Source organism: Peromyscus maniculatus, chromosome 8 (genome assembly GCF_049852395.1).
Source record: "Peromyscus maniculatus bairdii isolate BWxNUB_F1_BW_parent chromosome 8, HU_Pman_BW_mat_3.1, whole genome shotgun sequence".
In the NCBI taxonomy this organism is placed as follows: Eukaryota; Metazoa; Chordata; class Mammalia; order Rodentia; family Cricetidae; genus Peromyscus; species Peromyscus maniculatus.
The window spans coordinates 37,389,269-37,407,852 of record NC_134859.1 but is presented as its reverse complement, the minus strand read 5'-3'; the positions used below and the strand labels follow the sequence as shown (position 1 = coordinate 37,407,852).

Here is an 18,584-nt window from a genome sequence, read left to right as displayed (position 1 = left end):
AGTGAGATCTTGTCTCAAAAAAAACCCCAACCAAACAAAAAAAAAAAAACAAACAAAACCCACAAAACAAAAATAAGCATATAGCATCATGTCCACTTTATGTACTAAGAATCGAACCCAGACCTTCCAGCATGTTAGGCAAACACTCAACCAGTTGAACTACATCCTCTGCCCCCAAATCAAGATTGTTGAACTAATTATATCTCTTTTCTAAAAAGTTTAAGGCCACAGAATTATGTGGCTAAACCTCACATTATAGTACATTAGTTTACTTTTTAAAAATATTGTACAGTATTTCCCTATCCCTGTTAGATTTAAACTGTGTACGTGTTATGCCAATATAGCAGTTTATCCCTAGTTATTCATACTCATGAAGTCACATGGGATCAGTTACCATACAACCTGTCACACGTTTTGCCTAGCGTTCACCAGACTGAGGGTTTGGATTGGAAAAAAATATAAAATGCAATGTTTATGAAAGCTTATGTGTCTATGTGTAGGCCAGAGGTCAATGTCACACATTGTCCTCAATTGCTCTGCTCTCCACCTCATGTAGGACAGTGTCTCATGGAATCTGGAGCTCATTGACTGGGTTGGCCTCCCTATGAGCTCCATGGATCTGCCTACCTCGGTCCCTTCCATTTTACTGCTTGAGACATTGCTCTCACCCTTAAAAAACAATCTTGTAAATATAAAGTGAGCGGGGGTAGGAGAGATGGTTCAGCAGTTAAGCACACTCTTGCAGAAAATCTGAGTTCAGCTCCAAGCATCCACATCCACAGCTCACAACTGCCTCCCTCCCTGGGCTCCCACACAGATGTAGGGCGGATAGACCTAGACAGACGCAGACCCGCTAAAAGAAAAGGAATGCCAGGAGTGGTGGCCCAGCAATGAGGTGGAGGAGGGGGGTAACAAGTCCAAGGTCACCCTCGGCTACTTAGGGAATTGGATGCCAGCCTGGGTTATATGAGACCATGCCTCAAAAAACCAACCAAGAGCCCTCCTGAGACGTTTGGTTCTTCAGCCAGGACTCCAGCGTGGCATCAGTTGTACCAGTGAAGAAGAAACTCATGGATGCTGAGCTGGGAGATATGCCAAGCTGGGTGGTGACTTTATCCAAAAGGCAAGCCATGGAACACTAGGGCTGTGCCCAGTCTTACCAATCCAGCAACACGAGGGAAGAGCACAGCCGGGGTCATCACCGTGCGGCACCCACGTGCTCTTCAGGTGCTGGCTTGCTTTCTTTTCTTTTTTTCCAAGACAGGGTTTCTGTGTGTAGTTTTGGTGCCTGTCCTGGAACTCACTCTGTAGCCCAGGCTGGCCTCGAACTCACAGAGATCTGCCTGCCTCTGCCTCCCGAGTGCTGGGATTAAAGGCGTGCTCCACTACCGCCCGGCTAGTTGCTGTCTTTCTTATGTGCAGGAAGGGCCAGTAGAGTGGACTTTCTGCAATCCTGAATATGACCAAATGCTCAGTTCCATCTATGAAGAATTCAACTATGGCTGAATCTTCATAACATGACAAAGAACTAATGTCTAATAAAAAGTGACTGGTACATGTAGAAAAACACAGACAACAACAACAACAAAAAAAAAGAAACCAGAAGGAAATGAATGATAAGCAAAGGAACAACCTTAACATGGAGCTGGAGAGGTGGCTCAGCAGTCATGAGCACTTGCTGCCTTTGCCCAAGGCCCAGGTATGATTTCCAGCACCCACACTGCAGTTTCCAACTGCCTATAGCTCCAGCCACAGGGGTCTGAGGAGGTATGGGGGTCTGATGCCCTCTTCTGGTCTCCGCATGCTCGCATACAAATGTGATGCACATCAACACACATATAAACAAGTAAATCTTAAACAAAAAACAAAGAAACATAAAAACTTGAAACTTACATCATTCCAATATACTGTATTAGGTTCCTTGAATTTATATATTCAGGACAGAAAAATCAGAATAATTTTCTGAGCACAAACATAAAAATAGAGCACATTTATTAACAGTAGGAAAGCTATACTTAAAATAACAATGTATCAAATCTCACTGTTGCTCGAATTCCTAAAGGTCTTATAATAAAAAAACCTGGAGCCAGATATTGGGGTAAATGCTGAAAGATCAGAGAGACAAAGGAACAAGCCACAGCTACTTCTCATCTCGCCAACTCCACGAATCTTCTGACTGAATGTCTGAATCCTCAGCCAAAAGGGGTCCAGCTGAAAGGGTCTTCAGCTGAAGAAGCCTTTAGTCCCTGTTTCCTCACAGCTTATATACCTTTCTCCGCCCAGCCATTTACTTCCTTCCTAGTGCTGGGATCAAAGGCGTGTGATTCCTAAGTACTGGGATTATAGGTGTGCCACCACTGCCTGGCTCTGTTTTCTCTCCTAGACTGAGTATCTTATGTAGTCCAGGGTAGCTTTGAACTCACAGAGATCCAGAAAGACCTCTGCTTCCCAAGTGCTAAGATTAAAGGTGTGTGCCACCACTGTCTGGCCTCTATGTTTAATCTAGTGGCTTGTTCTGTTCTCTGATCTTCAGACAAATTTTATTAGGGCACACAATCTATCACCACATCTCACATAATAAACACAGCAAAAAGAGCAACTTCTTACTTGATATTCTGATGCAGTCCCTTCAAAGCCTGTCCTACATACCTTAATACATACCCACATAAGACATTCATTTCAGAGGCAGAACAAATGACTTATCATTGAAACCGATTTCCTGGTTTTCAGCTTTGATTATGTTCTACAGATGTATTTCAAATACTTAAAAAAAAATGTCAACAACAAAAGTTGAGCATGGTGGCACATTATCTTTAATCCTGTACTAGAATCATCAGCAGGCTGTGAAATCAAGGCTAGCCTCCTCTACATAATAAGTTCCAGGCCAGCCAGGCCTACAAAGTGAGACCCATCTTTAAAAGAAGAAAAACAGCAAGAACACAATATTCATTCCTAAAATAAATGTCTTTATATATATAATATCCTTTATTAATATTCTATACAATGGCAAATACTTATGAAGGTCTGAATTCTAACAAGCTGATCCAGCTAACCTGCTTGCTTGAGCATGTTTTCAGTTCCCCTGCGAGTCACACTGATGTTTTTGGTCCACTGGTCCAGTGTAGAGAGAGTTCTATTTCTTTTTCCTCTTCTTTGGTGGCTCATCATCAGAGCTGCTCTCTGTACTGTAACTGCTGCTACTGGAGGAGCTGGAGTCCGAGTCTGAGTCCGAGGAGGAGGAAGAGGAGGAGGAGTAAACTGAGGACGAGGAGCTAGAGGGACTGCCTTCCGAGTCACTGTCCTCTGAGGAGGATGAGGCAGATGTCTCGCTCTCTGATGAAGACTCACTGGCCGAACTGTCACTGTTAGAGGTACTGGAACTCGTGACACTCTTCGACCTATTCAGGTTAAACAAAGCATGCGCACATGAGAAGCTGACATTTAACACAGTGCTTAAAGACCGCTCACGCTGAGCTCCTGCGACTAGCCCTAGGCACAATCGATGCTCGGAGATTGCCTAACTGCTCTAACACATGCGTCCCCACTTGACAAGCTCGCTACCACTTCAGCAACTCTCTTGGATTTCACAAGGTATACCTCCCATACTATGTCACACTGAGCATGCTAGCACATGGCTATAATCACAGGAGGTAGAGGCAGGAGGATGAGGAGTTCAGCTACACAGTAAGGTCCAGACATATCTGTCTCGCCCAAATATAAAGAAACAAAAGGAAGAGCAGGGCATGGTGGCTCAAGTCTGGAATCCTAGCACTCAAGAAGCTGAAGTAGAAGGATCACAAAGAGTTTGAGGCCAGCCTGGGCTACAGAGTGAGATCTAGTTTCAGGAAAATAAAACAAGGGCTAAAGAGAAGGCTCAGCATTTAGAAGCCTTACTGTTTTGTCAGGGGACTGGAATTCGGATCCCAGCACCCAATCCGGCAGCTCAAAAAACATCTTTAACTTCAGCTCCAAGGGATCCAATGCCCCCTCTGGTATCCAGACGTACCCCTATACACGTAAATAAAATAAATCTAAGATGGGCAGTGTTAGTGCAAGCCTTTAATCCCAGCACTTGGGAGGCAGAGGCAGGTGAATCTCTGTGAGTTCGAGGCCAGCCTGGTCTGGTCAGAGTGACTTCCAGCATAGCCAAGCCTGTTTAGCAAAGAAACCCTGACCTGAAAAACCAATAAACAAAACAAAAAACAAACAAACAAGTAGATCTACAAATCAAAAGCAAAACCAAACAATAAAAAACAAACCAATAAACAAGCCAGGCATGGTGGCACATACCTTTAAACCCTGAGCTTGGGAGGCAGAGGCGGGCAGATCTCTGAGACTGAGGCTGGCCTGGTCTACGTAGCCAGTTCCAAGCCAACCAAGACTATATAGTAAGTGCAACCATGCCTAGACTTAACAGAAACATTTTTTTTTCATTTATGTGTCCAAACTTGTGTTTGTACACAAGTGCATGCCAGTATGCATGCTTGTGTATGAAGAGCAGAGGTCAGCACCAGGTGTTCTCAACTGCTCTATACATTTCAGAGGCTGCAGCTGAACCTGGAGCTCACTGGTTCAGCTAGGCTGGATGCTCAGTGATTCACCAGGATCCACCCATCTCTACCTCTGCCCCAGTACTGTGGCTGTAGGAAACGCTGATGCACCTCGATATTTACACACGTGCATGGCAAGTACTTTATGTAACTGGGCCATTTTTCCAGTCCCCTTTAGCAAAATTTTGGTAAGATTTTACTGTGAGACCCAGAGGAGGAAGTCATTTAGTATTTTCAGGTATAAGGGTTCTAGAGCACTACAGAAAAAGGAAAAAAAAATGGAGCTAATAAATTCCACAGAAGAAGAAAAGATTAACAAAGACACTTCCGTCCCAATCTTCCTCCCTCCAGGTAGTGTCACCAAAATCCACCTACCTCTTCTTCTTCTTGATCTTTTTCTCTACGTTAGTCTCTCCCATGCTGAAGGACATAAGGGGAACAAAAGCTCCCATCAGTAAGAGTGATTTTACAATCCTCTGCTAGCCTCCGAACACTCTGCCTTCATTACATACGCTCAAGTGAACACGATTTCTTGCTAGAATCAAGTGGAGTTTCCTGGGACAGGCTACACGCAGTACAGTTATGGTTGACTTAGTGCTTAACATCACATCTTATCTCATGTACATCAAAGCCAGTTGGTAGTAAAGATGACTGAACACAGGAACTTGTTTCTTTTTTTGTTTAGAACTTTACGTATTGACCAAGGCAAACAACAGCACAATAGCTGTAATCTGAGTTCCTAGAACTACACACGGTCATTTCATACTTTTATAAGAGCAAATTTAACAAGTTTAGTTACTGTTTAAACAAAAACAAACTCAAGACTGTATTCCCTAACATCATACAGAGCAGTCTAGTGAGCTTGAGTGGAATATACAGATGTGCAAAGCTCATATGTGTGAGCACACAAACAGGTTAATAGCTACCTTACTAGAAGAGATGGGAGGTTTAGATATGCTAATACTTGTGAAAAGAACAGTATAGTGTCTGACACAGGGTAACCATTCATTAAAATCAGCCAATGCTTTTAGAAACTGGATTGGAGGTATACACTTGTAATCCCAGCACTCAGGGCACTGAGACAGGAGAACTTCAAATTTGAGACCAGCCTGAGCTACACAGTGAGACAATCTCCAAAACCCAAAATAAACAACAACAACAACAACAACAATAACAACAAAAATCCCAGCTAGTATTATAATGAACCTTTCAGCCCCTAGTCAATTCTGTAAATATTTGGGCAATTTCCTCTGGATACCATATGTAAACTCACCTTTGCTGCAATAATCTATTTTCCTTTTCTTTTAAAGCTTTCTTCAGCTCTGCTGTTCTTGAAGGCCTGTGTAGGTACTTTCTTTTTCCTGTGCATTCATACGTCCAATGTCCAAATTCCAAGCATTTCTGACATCTTACATGTTGCTTATTGGCTTCACTACAAAGAAAAAACATAATAAATACAAGCCTTAGAAGTTTTGTTTTAGCTGGGCGGTGGTGGCGCACGCCTTTAGTCCCAGTGCTTGGAAGGCAGAGCGAGGCAGATCTCTGCTGTGGATACCACTCTATATAAATAAAACACTGATGGCCAGTGACCAGGCAGGAAGTATAGGTGGGACAAAGAGAGGAGAATTAGGGAAACAGGAAGAAGGAGGAGAGACACTGCAGCCACCGCCAGGACAAGCAGCATGTGAAGACGCCGGTAAGCCACCAGCAACGTGGCAAGGTATAGATTTATAAAAATGGGTTAATTTAAGATAAAAAAAAAAGTTAGCAAGAAGCCTGCCACGGCCATACAGTTTATAAGTGATATAAGCGTCTGAGTGATTATTTTATAAGTGGATTGTGGGACTGCGGGGCTTGGGGAACCTGGAGAGAAGCCCTCCAGCAACAAATGGCGCCCAACGGCTCGAGTTTCCACCTTAAACCTGACAATATTTAATAACCAATTCTAAACAGAGCCAAAACCAGGTTCCTGCTTTTTGTCTCATACGGGCAGCTAGACAGCGCAAAACGCAGGTTTGAACACTGGCGGGTTCCTGGCGTGTGCGTTTGACCGACAGTATGGTAGGAATGAGGCGTCTGCCAGCAGCACATTACGCTATGTGGTAGATTTAGTCTTTACTAGTATTTAAAAAAAAGAGAGAGAGGTTTCTGGACTACACGCTGCTTTGATAAAAGCTTAGACCTACTATTTCTGAGAATTGATGGCTCCTCAAGCTGGCAGAAAATGTACCACCGCCATGTTGGGAAACTGAAGTGGGCGGAGCCAACAGCCACAGTGCTGTTTCAGTCTTAGAATGGGGCAGCTTAAAGCAATAGGCTCGAGGTAATATAAAACATAAGCCACGTAAAGATGGCTACCACACAGAGAATCTGGATTATGTTCTCTTTGATATTCGTAACTGAAGAAAAACATTTGATTACAAAAGCTGTTGAGTTATGCCAAAATGTATATTTTAAAGGTACCTTCATTTCAAAATTTAGATTTAAGGATATGTTGCTTTGGAAAAGAGATTCTGCTTTTGTTTCCACAGAAAGCCAGAGGCTGTGGATTTGTTCCAGATTAAGATACATCAGGTTTGACCAGCCAAGACCCCCTGAAAGGTCTCCGATGACACCATGGCACAGATGATCCAACATCCAGAGCGGTTTCAAGGCAACTGGTTCACACAATACAGCCTCAAGGACTACCCCATAGGCCTAAAATTTTCTTTGCGTCCCCATAAGATACAGCGCCCCCCTCCAGCAGGAAGTAGTAAGAGATGCTACGCCCAAATTCCCAAATATACCAAGCTGGCTTTAGAGGTGGAATTGGCTCACTCCTCCTCTAAACCCAGACATATTGCTTTAAAAAAAAAAAAAATGGTTAAGAGATTCTTGTGTCCCAAATCAAAAGAGCCCTCTGGTGTGGGACAGAGAAAAACCAATATTTTTATTTAAAACAGGTTGATTATAAATGTGATCTCTTTCTAAAAAAGAAAAAGGAGATATGATTAGATATATAGGAGGATATAGAGATGATAAGATAAAAGGGTAGATTAATGAACCTACTTTTAAAAAACAACTTGTTTAAAATGTTTTACATTGGTATAGATTTTAGTTTATGTTTAAAATGTTTTACATTGGTATAAATTTTAGTTTGTTGATACAAACTTGAAGTTAATTTTGTTATACTGTATATATATATTTCTATTCTTGTTTGAGGTATTGTTTATGTAACTCATTTAAAATTGTAATAGATAATTAAAAATAGATTAATAATTAGTCATCTATGATAATCATATTTGTAGCCATGTTAGTTAAGTCTTCTAGGTATACATAGATATATTTCAGATAGATAGGTAATCTTCAAACACTTCATAGACCTAGGGAATATGGCATTTAAATAACTTAAAATTCTGTTGACGTGAGACACAATTGCTCCTGGCTGCACCAATTGATCCCGAGAGAATGTTGGGCTTCTAAGACATTTCCATTTGGAAGTTTGTCTTTTTGGCACAAAATGGCCTACTGGTCAAAGAACTGCCCTTGCCTTGACGGCTGACAGTACAAATGCAATGCTCTCCTTTCTGGACAAGGGGGACACAAGGAAAGCGACCACTGTACTCTGCCAAGACAGGGTAAGATGGTCTCTCAGAATTCCTGCTTCTGAAAATGGTCTGTCAGATACTCTAGGCCTGTAGCCAATTTGAATGCACCAACAATGCTGAGAAACATTAGGTAACTGTCCAGGCTGCCAGCTGTCTTGGTCTACTTTTGCAAGATTCCCGAAAATTGCTTGCATCCATCTACCATTTCTCAGGTACCATTATGTTCCTTCTCAGGTCTTTGATGTGGTTGAAAACTAGATAGTTGTAATTTCCTCAGTTATAATAAAAGATAAGTTAGATATAAAACTTTAAATTCACAAATATAAGATAGATAGGACATCTTCTTTAATATTGTAACTGTAATTCTTGCTCAATAATTGTTTTATTATATGTAATATTACCATGTTAAAGTTAAAACCTTTCTTTTAAAAAAAAAAAAAAGAAAAGGGGAAGTGCTGTGGATACCACTCTATATAAATAAAACACTGATGGCCAGTGACCAGGCAGGAAGTATAGGTGGGACAAAGAGAGGAGAATTAGGGAAACAGGAAGAAGGAGGAGAGACACTGCAGCCACCGCCAGGACAAGCAGCATGTGAAGACGCCGGTAAGCCACCAGCAACGTGGCAAGGTATAGATTTATAAAAATGGGTTAATTTAAGATAAAAAAACAGTTAGCAAGAAGCCTGCCACGGCCATACAGTTTATAAGTGATATAAGCGTCTGAGTGATTATTTTATAAGTGGATTGTGGGACTGCGGGGCTTGGGGAACCTGGAGAGAAGCCCTCCAGCAACAGATCTCTGTGAGTTTGAGGCCAGCCGGGGCTACAGAGTGAGTTCCAGGAAAGGCTCCAAAACTACACAGAGGGGGGGGGGGGGTTTGTCTTGTGATACTTTCTGACCTGAAAAAGCATACAGTGATGTTTACTCTAACAGACACAGACATAGTATAGTAAGTGGATCAATGCATGCGTCCTGGGGCTCAACAGAACAAATCTTGGCTCCTCTAAGCCCACCATGCTGTTTCATGCTTACTATCCTTCACTTTTCAGGAAGTAAAGTAGGAAGTATGGCTGCAAGTTAAAGTTATCCTGAGCTAAAGATTGAGAGACCCTGTCTCAAGCAAAACACATAAAAACAAGAATTAAGTTTTTCCATTCCAGTAATGATGCATTCGGACCAACTTTTTTTTCCCCAGACAGGTTTCTCTGTGTAGCTTTGGAGCCTGACCTTGAACTGGCTCTTGAACTCACAGAGATCCATTTGCCTCCACCTCCCAGGTGCTGGATTAAAGGTGTGTACCACCACCATCAGGTTCAGACCAACATTTTTAGTTCAGAATGCAAAGAATACAGATTTCTATTTTCCTTTATTTATTTATTTTTTGTTGTGCTACATATTAAACTCAGGGCCTCCTTCATGCGCATGAAGCAAATGCTCTACCACTGAAGTAGACTCCTAACCCATTAAAACATTTTAAGGACTAGACAGGGCTGGGCAGGTAAGGGTGCTTCCTGTAAGCCTGAAGATCTGAACTGGATCCCTGATTTGTGTGGCGGAAGGAGCAGAGAACTGACTTCAAGTTCCTCTGACCTCTATTCTTACTTAGACACACACACACACACACACACACACACAAATTCCCCCCAATAGGGTTTCTATATGTTAACAACCCTGGTTGTCCTAGAACTCACTTTGTAGACTAGGCTGGCCTCCAACTCAAAGATCTGCCTGCCTCTGCTGTTGGAGGTTTTTGCTCTTTTTGGGGGCCTGCCACCCAGCTCCCAAATAAATTCACACACGGAGGAGGCTTATTATAAATTATGAATGCCAGTGGTGGCGCACACCTTTAATCCCAGCACTCGGGAGGCAGAGCCAGGCGGATCTCTGTGAGTTTGAGGCCAGCCTGGGCTACCAAGTGAGTTCCAGGAAAGGTGCAAAGCTACACAGAGAAACCCTGTCTCGAAAAAAACAAAAAACAAACAAACAAAAAAAATTATGAATGTCTGGCCTTAGCTTGTCTTAGTTTCTAACAAGCTTTACTTATCTTAAATTATCCCATCTACCTTTTGCCTCTGGGCTTTTCCCGTTCTCTAACTTCTGGAAATCTTACTCTTACTCCGTGCCTTGCTGGTTGTGCAGATAGGTGGCTGCCCCTGGAGTCTTCCTCCTCCTCTGGCTCCTTCTCCTGCCCTCTTCCCAGATTTCTTCTCCTATATATCCTCTCTGTCTGCCAGCCCCACCTATCTTTTCTTCTTCCTTGCTATTTATTGGCCAGTTCTTTATTAGACCATCAGGTGTTTTACATGGGCACAGTAACACAGCTTCACAGAGTTAAACAAATGCAACATAAACAAAAGTTAACACCTTAAAATAATATTCCACCCGCTTTGGTGGCACACGCCTTTAATCCCAGCACTCAGGAGGCAGAGGCAGGCGGATCTCTGTGAGTTCGAGGCCAGCCTCGCCTACAGAGTGAATTCCAGGAAAGGCACAAAGCTACACAGAGAAACCCTGTCTTGAAAAACAAACAAACAAAAAAAATCCACAAAACTCTGCCTCCTGTGTGCTGGGATTAAAAGCATGTGCCACCACTGCCTGGCAAGCCTCCTGAAAACACTCAGTGATGTTTTTCCTTCTTCTTCTTCTCCTTTTTGCAGACGGGGTGTCATATATAGCCCTGGATGGTCTGGAACTCACTATGTAGACCAGGCTGGCCTTGAACTCACAGAAATCCACCTGCCTCTGCCTCCTGAGTACTGGGATTAAAAGCATAATCCATGACATCTGGACCAATACCCAGGTTTTTAATCTAATAAATCACATCTTAGGTGAAAAACAAGAACATTAAAAGCAAACGTGTAGCATGAATCTTAAAAGTCTTATTAGCCGGGCGGTGGTGGCACACGCCTTTAATCCCAGCACTTGGGAGGCAGAGGCAGGCGGATCTTTGTGAGTTCAAGGCCAGCCTGGGCTACCAAGTGAGTTCCAGGAAAGGTGCAAAGCTACACAGAGAAACCCTGTCTCGAAAAACCAAAAAAAAAAAAAAAAAAGGTCTTATTAATAAAATCAAACCTGAAGCAGGTATTGGGGTGAACGCTGGAAGATCAGAGAGAAAGAACCAGCCACAGCTTCTTCACCAATTCCTCAGATGATCCTGTTTCCTCAAACTGGTAACCTCTGAGTCCTCATTTGAATGGATCTCAGCTGAACTGCTGCTAAAAGCCTAAAAGCTTAACCAGCCAAAAGCTTCTAGTTTCTGGACCTCACACCTTATACACTTTTCTGCTTTCTGTAGTTTTGGTGGCTGTCCTGGATCTCGCTTTGGAGATCAGACTGGTCTCCAACTCACAGAGATCCTCCTGGCTCTGCCTCCCGAGTACTGGGATTAAAGGTGTGTGCCACCACTGCCCAGTTTCACCTGGGCCCTTATCTTTTCTTTTTGTTCCTTTCCTTTTTTTTTTGAGACAGGATCCCATTTATCTTAAGGCTGGCCTTGAATTAAATGAACTCCTGATCCTCTTGCATCCACCTCCCATATGCTGGGGATCAATCCCAAAACCATATGCTTGCTAGGCAAGCACTCTACCAACTGAACTACATCCCCAGCCCTCTTATTACATATTATCATCATCCCCGTTTTCCTCCAGACTTTCTGCTCTGACTTTCCTTGCATTCAAGAAGTCTGATAAGGCCCTAGAAAGTAGATTGTATGGACAATGTATGTAGTGAGGAATGGGGCTCTTTCAATATAAAATATAAACAGTCAAGCTGGGCGGCAGTGACACACACCTTTAATCCCAGCATTTGGGAGACAGAGGCGGGTGGATCTCTGTGAGTTCAAGCCAGCCTGGTGTACAGAACTAGTTCCACGATAGCCAGGGCTGTTACACAGAGAAACCCTGTCTTGAAGTCCATATATGTATCATATATAAAATATATACAGAAAGTTACAAACACACACAATGTATGCTAGCTATCTACGAACTACATACAAGCAAATGGTAATGGCACAAAATGCTAAGAATGAAGGGAAAAAAAGACAGTTTGGCAAAACAAAGGCTCAGCAGGTAGGGAAATGGCTCCAAAGGTCAAAGTACTTCCCCCAGAGACAGGATTTCCCTGTGGAACCCTGGCTGCCCTGGAACTAGTTCCGTAACTCAAGAAACCTGCCTGTCTCTGCCCTCCTTAACACTGGGACTAAAGGCGTGAGCTATCACCACCCAAAAGAATGTAGTTAAGAACTACAAGACAACTACTGTGACCAAGGACAAAAGACAGTGGAACAATAGGTTTGCTAAGGACAGATAACACAGGTTCATCTCAGATGAAGTCTTATGTTTAAATTATGACATTTTAAACGGGGCGTTGGTGGCCCATTCCTCTCATCCCAGCATGGGGGAGGCAGAGGCAGGTGGATCTCGGAGTTAGAGGCCAGCTTGTTCTACAGAAAGAGTTCCAGGACAGCCAGGGCTACACGGAAACACTCTGTCGAAAACAAAACAAAAAGAATGAGACCAAAGGAAGTTAAAGGACGAAGTGTTTGCCTACTACAGGCCATCAAGTTCCCGCAACAAAATTTTTATCAGATGAGAGAGATTCAATAAAGGTGGACATTTATTAACCCTTAACGAGCTAACTACATTTTATAGAAGAAAAAAAATTCTCACAGCCTCAAAGCAATTATACAACTGTCTATCGTTTCTTTTCCCGAATCCTCTAGTGACTCGGTCTTTTCTATGCCTTTCAGTCTGTGTTCAAACGTCACCCTCCGCTAATGTATTTACAGTCCAACTAACTTGAAGAGGGCCTTTCCCTTTTTTCCATCACAGCCTCTTATCTCCCACAAAGCCTTTTAGACTACCAGCTGTACTTGTTCGGAGTGTCAACTGGTTCCACAATTAGACTGTAAGCTGCGTGTCTTGGAAACATTTTTCTTCACACTGAAACTCTGGCATGGAGTGGTAGGTACTAAAAGAATTATTGACTGGAGGAGAGAACGGCAGAAAGTGAGACGGCAGATGAGAAATGAGTAGAGGCCCTGCAGACAGGCTTGTTTCCAGGAAAGGCGATAGGAAGGAGACGGGGATGCTGCAAAGGGACAAGCGGGAGAAGTCTGGGTCCTCGGGGGTGAAGGTGTGGGATCACGCATCCAGGCTACCCTTGACAAACGTGCGGGATGGACAGAGGGACATAAACCACCCAGCGAACAACTCTTCGATCCATTTCGGACGCTCCGGAACCCGCTCAGTCCCGCAGCCCGCGCCAGCTCACTAGCGAGCGGACCGGCGTCTCCACACCCACAGCCCTCCCGCAGACCCCCCTGGGCGTCTCTCTTACGCCTGCCTCCGCGCTATAAGTCGATGCATGGGAGTCGCCATCTTGGAGCTGCCGGAGGCCGCCGCACGGGCTTTTGGGAAACTCCGAAAGGTGGGGCGGGGCCTTCAACCCTCCGAGGCGTGGGCGGAGCCAGACGGGCTCATCCCAACAGAGGTGATTGGTGACCACCGGCTGGTGTGTGATATCTAATGTGGGCCGTGTGTTTAGTATGAATATGATTAGGGTCTTGAAGGGTGGAATGATGTAGTGTTCAGGAAACCTGTAACCCCAGCATTCTGGAGGCCAAGGCAACAGGATTGCCATGTGTTCAATGCCAACCTGGGAAACAGTAAGACCCTGACTCAAACAAAACCATCAAAAAAGCCGGACTTTGGTGGCCCACTCCTTTAATCTCAGCACTCTGGAGGCAAAGGCAGGCTGTTCTTTGTGAGCTGGAGGCCAGTCTGAGGTCTACAGAGCAAGTAAGTCCCAGGACAGCCAGGGCTATACATAAAAACCCTGTCTCGGAGCCGCCGCCCCCCCACCTGCAAAAAAGCTAAAAACCACAAAAAAATTAGAGGTGTGCATCAACGTGACTGGCTCATTCTGTCTGTTTTCTCCAAAGATATGTTTGGACCAGGATTTGTCGCAGTTTTTTATTAGATTTTTTTTTTTTTAAGGTATAAATGTTTTGCTTGCCTGCCTGCGCGCATGACAGATGCTGAGGAGGTCAGAAGAGGGCATCAGATGCCCTGCAACGGGAGTTATGGGGATGGAGGTGAACGCACATCTTCTGCAAGATCAACAAGTACTCTTAACCACTGAGCCAGCTCTCCAGTCCCTATTTTTCATGGTGGTTTTTTTTTTTGTTTTTTTTTTTTTAAGATAATGTCTTTGGCGGGCCAGTGGTGGCACAGCACGCCTTTAATTCCAGCATTCAAGAAGCAGAGGCAAGATGAGATTGAGGCCACTCTTGTCTACCGAGTACCAGGACAGCTGAGGCTACACAGAGATACCAAAAAAAAAAAAAAAAAAAAAAAAAAAAAAAAGAGAGAGAGAAAAACAAAACAAATAGTTTCCATTTACTCTAAGAGTTGAGTTACTGTTTTTAAATCTGTTTCCTAGAGCCTGACCTGCCCCCAACCCATGACCTTGGTGATCACATGGGTCTTGGTGAGTCCAAAGTGTTGTACCTAATTCACTTTCTATCTTAACTTGCATTACTAACCCAAAACTATCTTTTTATGTCTCTCAACACCTCTTTTGTGAGTTTCTTTTCTGAATTTGTTAAAAAGGAAAACTCTAACTATAAAGTCTTCAACTCCATCAGAGACATGAGAAGGATATAACATTACCTGAGTAAACAGGAAGTATAGAGCAAACAACTCCCAAAAATAAGAAATGACAGAAATAGCTGGCTGCCTGTACAGTCACCCAAGGTCCCTCTGCAACATTGGGGTATCCATCTGGTACAACACTTTGGACTCGCCAAGACAGGATAGACAATGGAATATTTTCCCCGAATTTGTCAATGCTAATGGAGTAGACATTGCTAATGTTAATTATTGCCTGTATATATTTGTATATAGTTATTGTACTTTTTGTATATAGTTTTTGTCTATATTTGTATATAGTATATTGTTTCTCTTCTGTAAACCTGTTTTACAACTACTTGTGATTTTATTCCTTAAGAAGGACCCAAGAAATGGATTCCAGGCTATTCTCTTTAACCCTTTAGGAGGCAACTGCTGGCCAGCTCTTGTATGAACCCCAATAAAATCAAGCATGCTTCAAATTTGGTTCAAAATTGTGGTAGTGTTCTTATACTAGATGGGATTAACAACACCTGTTTTCTCAGCACTTGGAAGGTAGAGGCATGAGGATCAGAAGTTCAAGGTCATCCCTAGTTATAAAATGACACTGAAGCTACCTCTGGGTTATATAAGACACTGTCTAAGGAAAAAAAATTAAGAAAGCAGGGCAGTGGTGATGCAGGCCTTTAATCTCAGTACTCCAGAGACAGAGCCACACAGATCTTTGAGTTTGAGGCCAGCCTGTTCTACAGAGTGAATTCCAGGACAACCAGGGCTGTTACACAAAGAAACCCTGTCTTGAAAAGCCAAAAATAAAAATTAAAAAAAAAAAAAAAAAGGTCCTGATGGTACAAGCCTTTAATCCCAGCACTCAGGGAGCAAGGGCTGGCAGATCTCTGTGAGTTCAATGTCAGCCTGGTCTGTAAGGTAAAAGGGTCAGGGAAAGAACACCCATAGGAAAAGGACCATGCCCCTGGTCACCCAGAGCTTGGAGAGTTGGAAATCCAGGGTGAACGGCTGACCAATGTTTCCTATCATGGGATACTCCCCACTAAACTCACTGCGCGTGCTCTAAAATTTTGTTTTGTAAAGAGCCTATAAAAGCCTTCCCCCTCTGCCCAGCCCTGCGCTGTCTGTCTGCCTAGTCAGAGGCAGCTGCCATGTTGTTCTTCTCCCCAACAAATCTTTTGTGTGAATTTTGTTGTATGGTGGGACTTTGTGGTATTCCTTGGCTCCTGACTGACAAGATGCCCTTGCCCAGGGGAAAACTCTTACATGGTCTACATAGTGAGTTCCAGGACAGCCAGAGTTATATAGTGAGATCTTGCCTCAAAAATAAATAAGTGATAAAGAGATGTGTGAGGCAAGTCATTGTACTGTCTCTAGAACTCAGGACCAGCCTGTCCCCTCAAGGCTGACGGCGCAGTTTTACAATGGCTATTTGGAGCCTGTCATTCTTTGTTACAGCTGGTTGCTGTGACTTCAAGAAACCTCATCAATGTAACTGGTAAACTGGACTCTTCATCCAAATCAAATATTTGCTGTGGCATCATTTGGGCCCTTTTCTAGCAGCAGAAGAATAGCTGAGTGAACATTTGTTTTGTAAAGAGCAGTGGCCACAGGCTGGGGAGATTTCTTTTCTTTTTTTTAAAATTTATTTAATTTACATTTGTGTGAGGGTGTCAAGTCCCCTGAAACTGAAGTTACAGACTGGTGAGCTGCCATGTGGGTGCTGGGAATTGAACCCAGCTCCTCTGGAAGAGCAGCCAGTGCTCTTAACCACTGAACCATCTCTCCAGAACCCTGGGGAGAATTCTTAAAGGCTAAAGACACCTGCTTCCAACAAACCTTACCTGAGGTTGACTCCTGATTGGTGGAGGAGAGATCTGACTCCTACAAATTGCCCTCTGACCTCCACAAGCATACCATGCATGACACTTATAAATAAAATATAAAAACATTAAATAAATAAAGTAAAATAATATAAATGAAATTTGTTTACACAAATAAATAAACTATTTATTAATTGATTGATTAATTATAGACAGTGGTAGGCAAAAGGAACATGGGCCTTAGGACATGAAGGAGGCTCTCTGGGTTGAAGAGGTAGGAGTGGGAGCAGAAACTCCCTGGGGTGAAAGTGAGACCTCGATTTAGTCACTTTACTTCCTTCCTTGTTTTATTTTATTTGAGAAAGGGTCTCACTCGAGCCTTTGCTGGCCTGGAACTCACCGAGACCTGTGTGCCTCTGCTTCCTGAGTGCTGGATTAAAGGTGTGCAACCCCATTCCTGGCTTCTCACTTTCTAAGAGCGCCTTGAAGACAAAAGACACAAAAGATTATGAGCAAGTCTCTTTAGGTGCAGCTGCGTGTGCTCTTCAGAGTCCTTAAGTTATAATGCACCCCTCTGCTGTGAGATATTTCAGAGTGATCATGGAATGAAAATGGGCACAGTAAAGAAATCAAGGTAGCCACTCCTCAGTGAGAAGAGGAAACGTTTATTCTGACTGCCAAGGCTGTCTCCTAGGAAAGCAAGGAGAATGGCAGGGCAAAGATTCCCAAGGTTAAATGGGAGCAGGAGCAAGGGGGCTTATGAGCTGGGCTGGGGTTTGTGACTGAGGGAGCCTACAGGCTGGCGTTGATCTTGACAAGTCAACAGGCACCACAGCTATGTTAATGGAGAGCCACAAACTTCTCTTGCCAGAGATTAGGAGAGTGACTCCCTTTTTGGCAAGCAGGAACTTTCCCCAAGCATCTTGAGGGGATGGGGGCTTTTGTCTAAATGCCCCGCCTAGGGAAGAGGACTTTCTTTGTAATTGTGAACTCAGGATGAGCAGGTTCCTTCTCTGCAGGTTTAAACTTGCCTGCAGAGCCAGGTATTGTGGCACAGGTTTGCAATCTCAACATTTGGCAATGAGATTAGGAACTCATGATCATCCTTGACCACATAATGAGTTTGAGGCCAGCTGGAATTAATTGAGAACCAGCCTCAAAAAAGAAAAACCACTTAGGGTGGCGGTGCACGCCTTTCATCCCAGCACGCAGGAGGCAGAGGCAGGTGGGTCTCTCTGAGTTTGAGGCCAGCCTGGTCTACAGAGAGAGTTCCAGGACAGCCCGGGCTACACAAAGAAACCCTGTCTTGAAAAACAAAACACACACACACTCACACAAAGATAGATAATTGTTCAGTTGGAACTTCCAGCGAGCTCACTCCTGCATCTCCTGCAAGGTCTGAGAAGCCCTATTCCTGTCTCTCCAAACCCTCCCCACTCAGAGAAGGGAAGGCACCAAAAGCCCAGTTCCACATCCTTGGTGGCTGTGGTTCCTCTCCTGAAGTTGCCAGCTGACCAAGTCCCTCACCTAAAATGTTCAGTGTCCCCCCCCCCAGACAGGGTGTCACTATGTAGTTTTGGAGCCTGTCCTGGATCTCGCTCTGTAGACCAGGCTGGCCTGGAACTCACAGAGATCTGCCTGGCTCTGCCTCCTGAGTGCTGGGATTAAAGGCGTGCGCCACCACTGCCCCGCAAGTGTTCAGCTTTTGACCATACTTGGGCACAACCCAGCTTGTGGTAGACAGTCACCACTCCCTTGCCTACACGCTATGTAATCTTCCTGCTTCAGTTCGAATGTGTGGCTTCTCTGACCTCAATCTCTGGGGCTGGAGAACCCACCTGGGAGTGGCTTTGCTCAAATAAACCTGTTCTACTTTTTTGTTGTTATTGTTGTTTGGTTTTTCGAGACAGGGTTTCTCTATGTAGCTTTGGCATCTTTCCGGGAACTCACTCTGTAGCCCAGGCTGGACTGGAACTCACAGAG

General features: G+C 43.8%; 1 protein-coding gene across 1 annotated transcript; it reads right to left on the bottom strand.

Annotated features, from left to right (window-relative positions):
- Window positions 1-2,945: 2,945 nt before the first annotated feature.
- Zcchc10 (zinc finger CCHC-type containing 10) lies at window positions 2,946-13,579 on the bottom strand. The gene is made up of 4 exons (XM_006995881.4): window positions 13,478-13,579; window positions 5,824-5,982; window positions 4,926-4,970; window positions 2,946-3,398 (listed from the first exon to the last, which is right to left on the bottom strand). Exons 1-4 carry the CDS (start codon window positions 13,516-13,518, stop codon window positions 3,134-3,136), a joined length of 510 nt encoding a protein of 169 aa, XP_006995943.1. The 5' UTR covers window positions 13,519-13,579; the 3' UTR covers window positions 2,946-3,133.
- Between the last annotated feature and the right edge of the window lie 5,005 nt (window positions 13,580-18,584).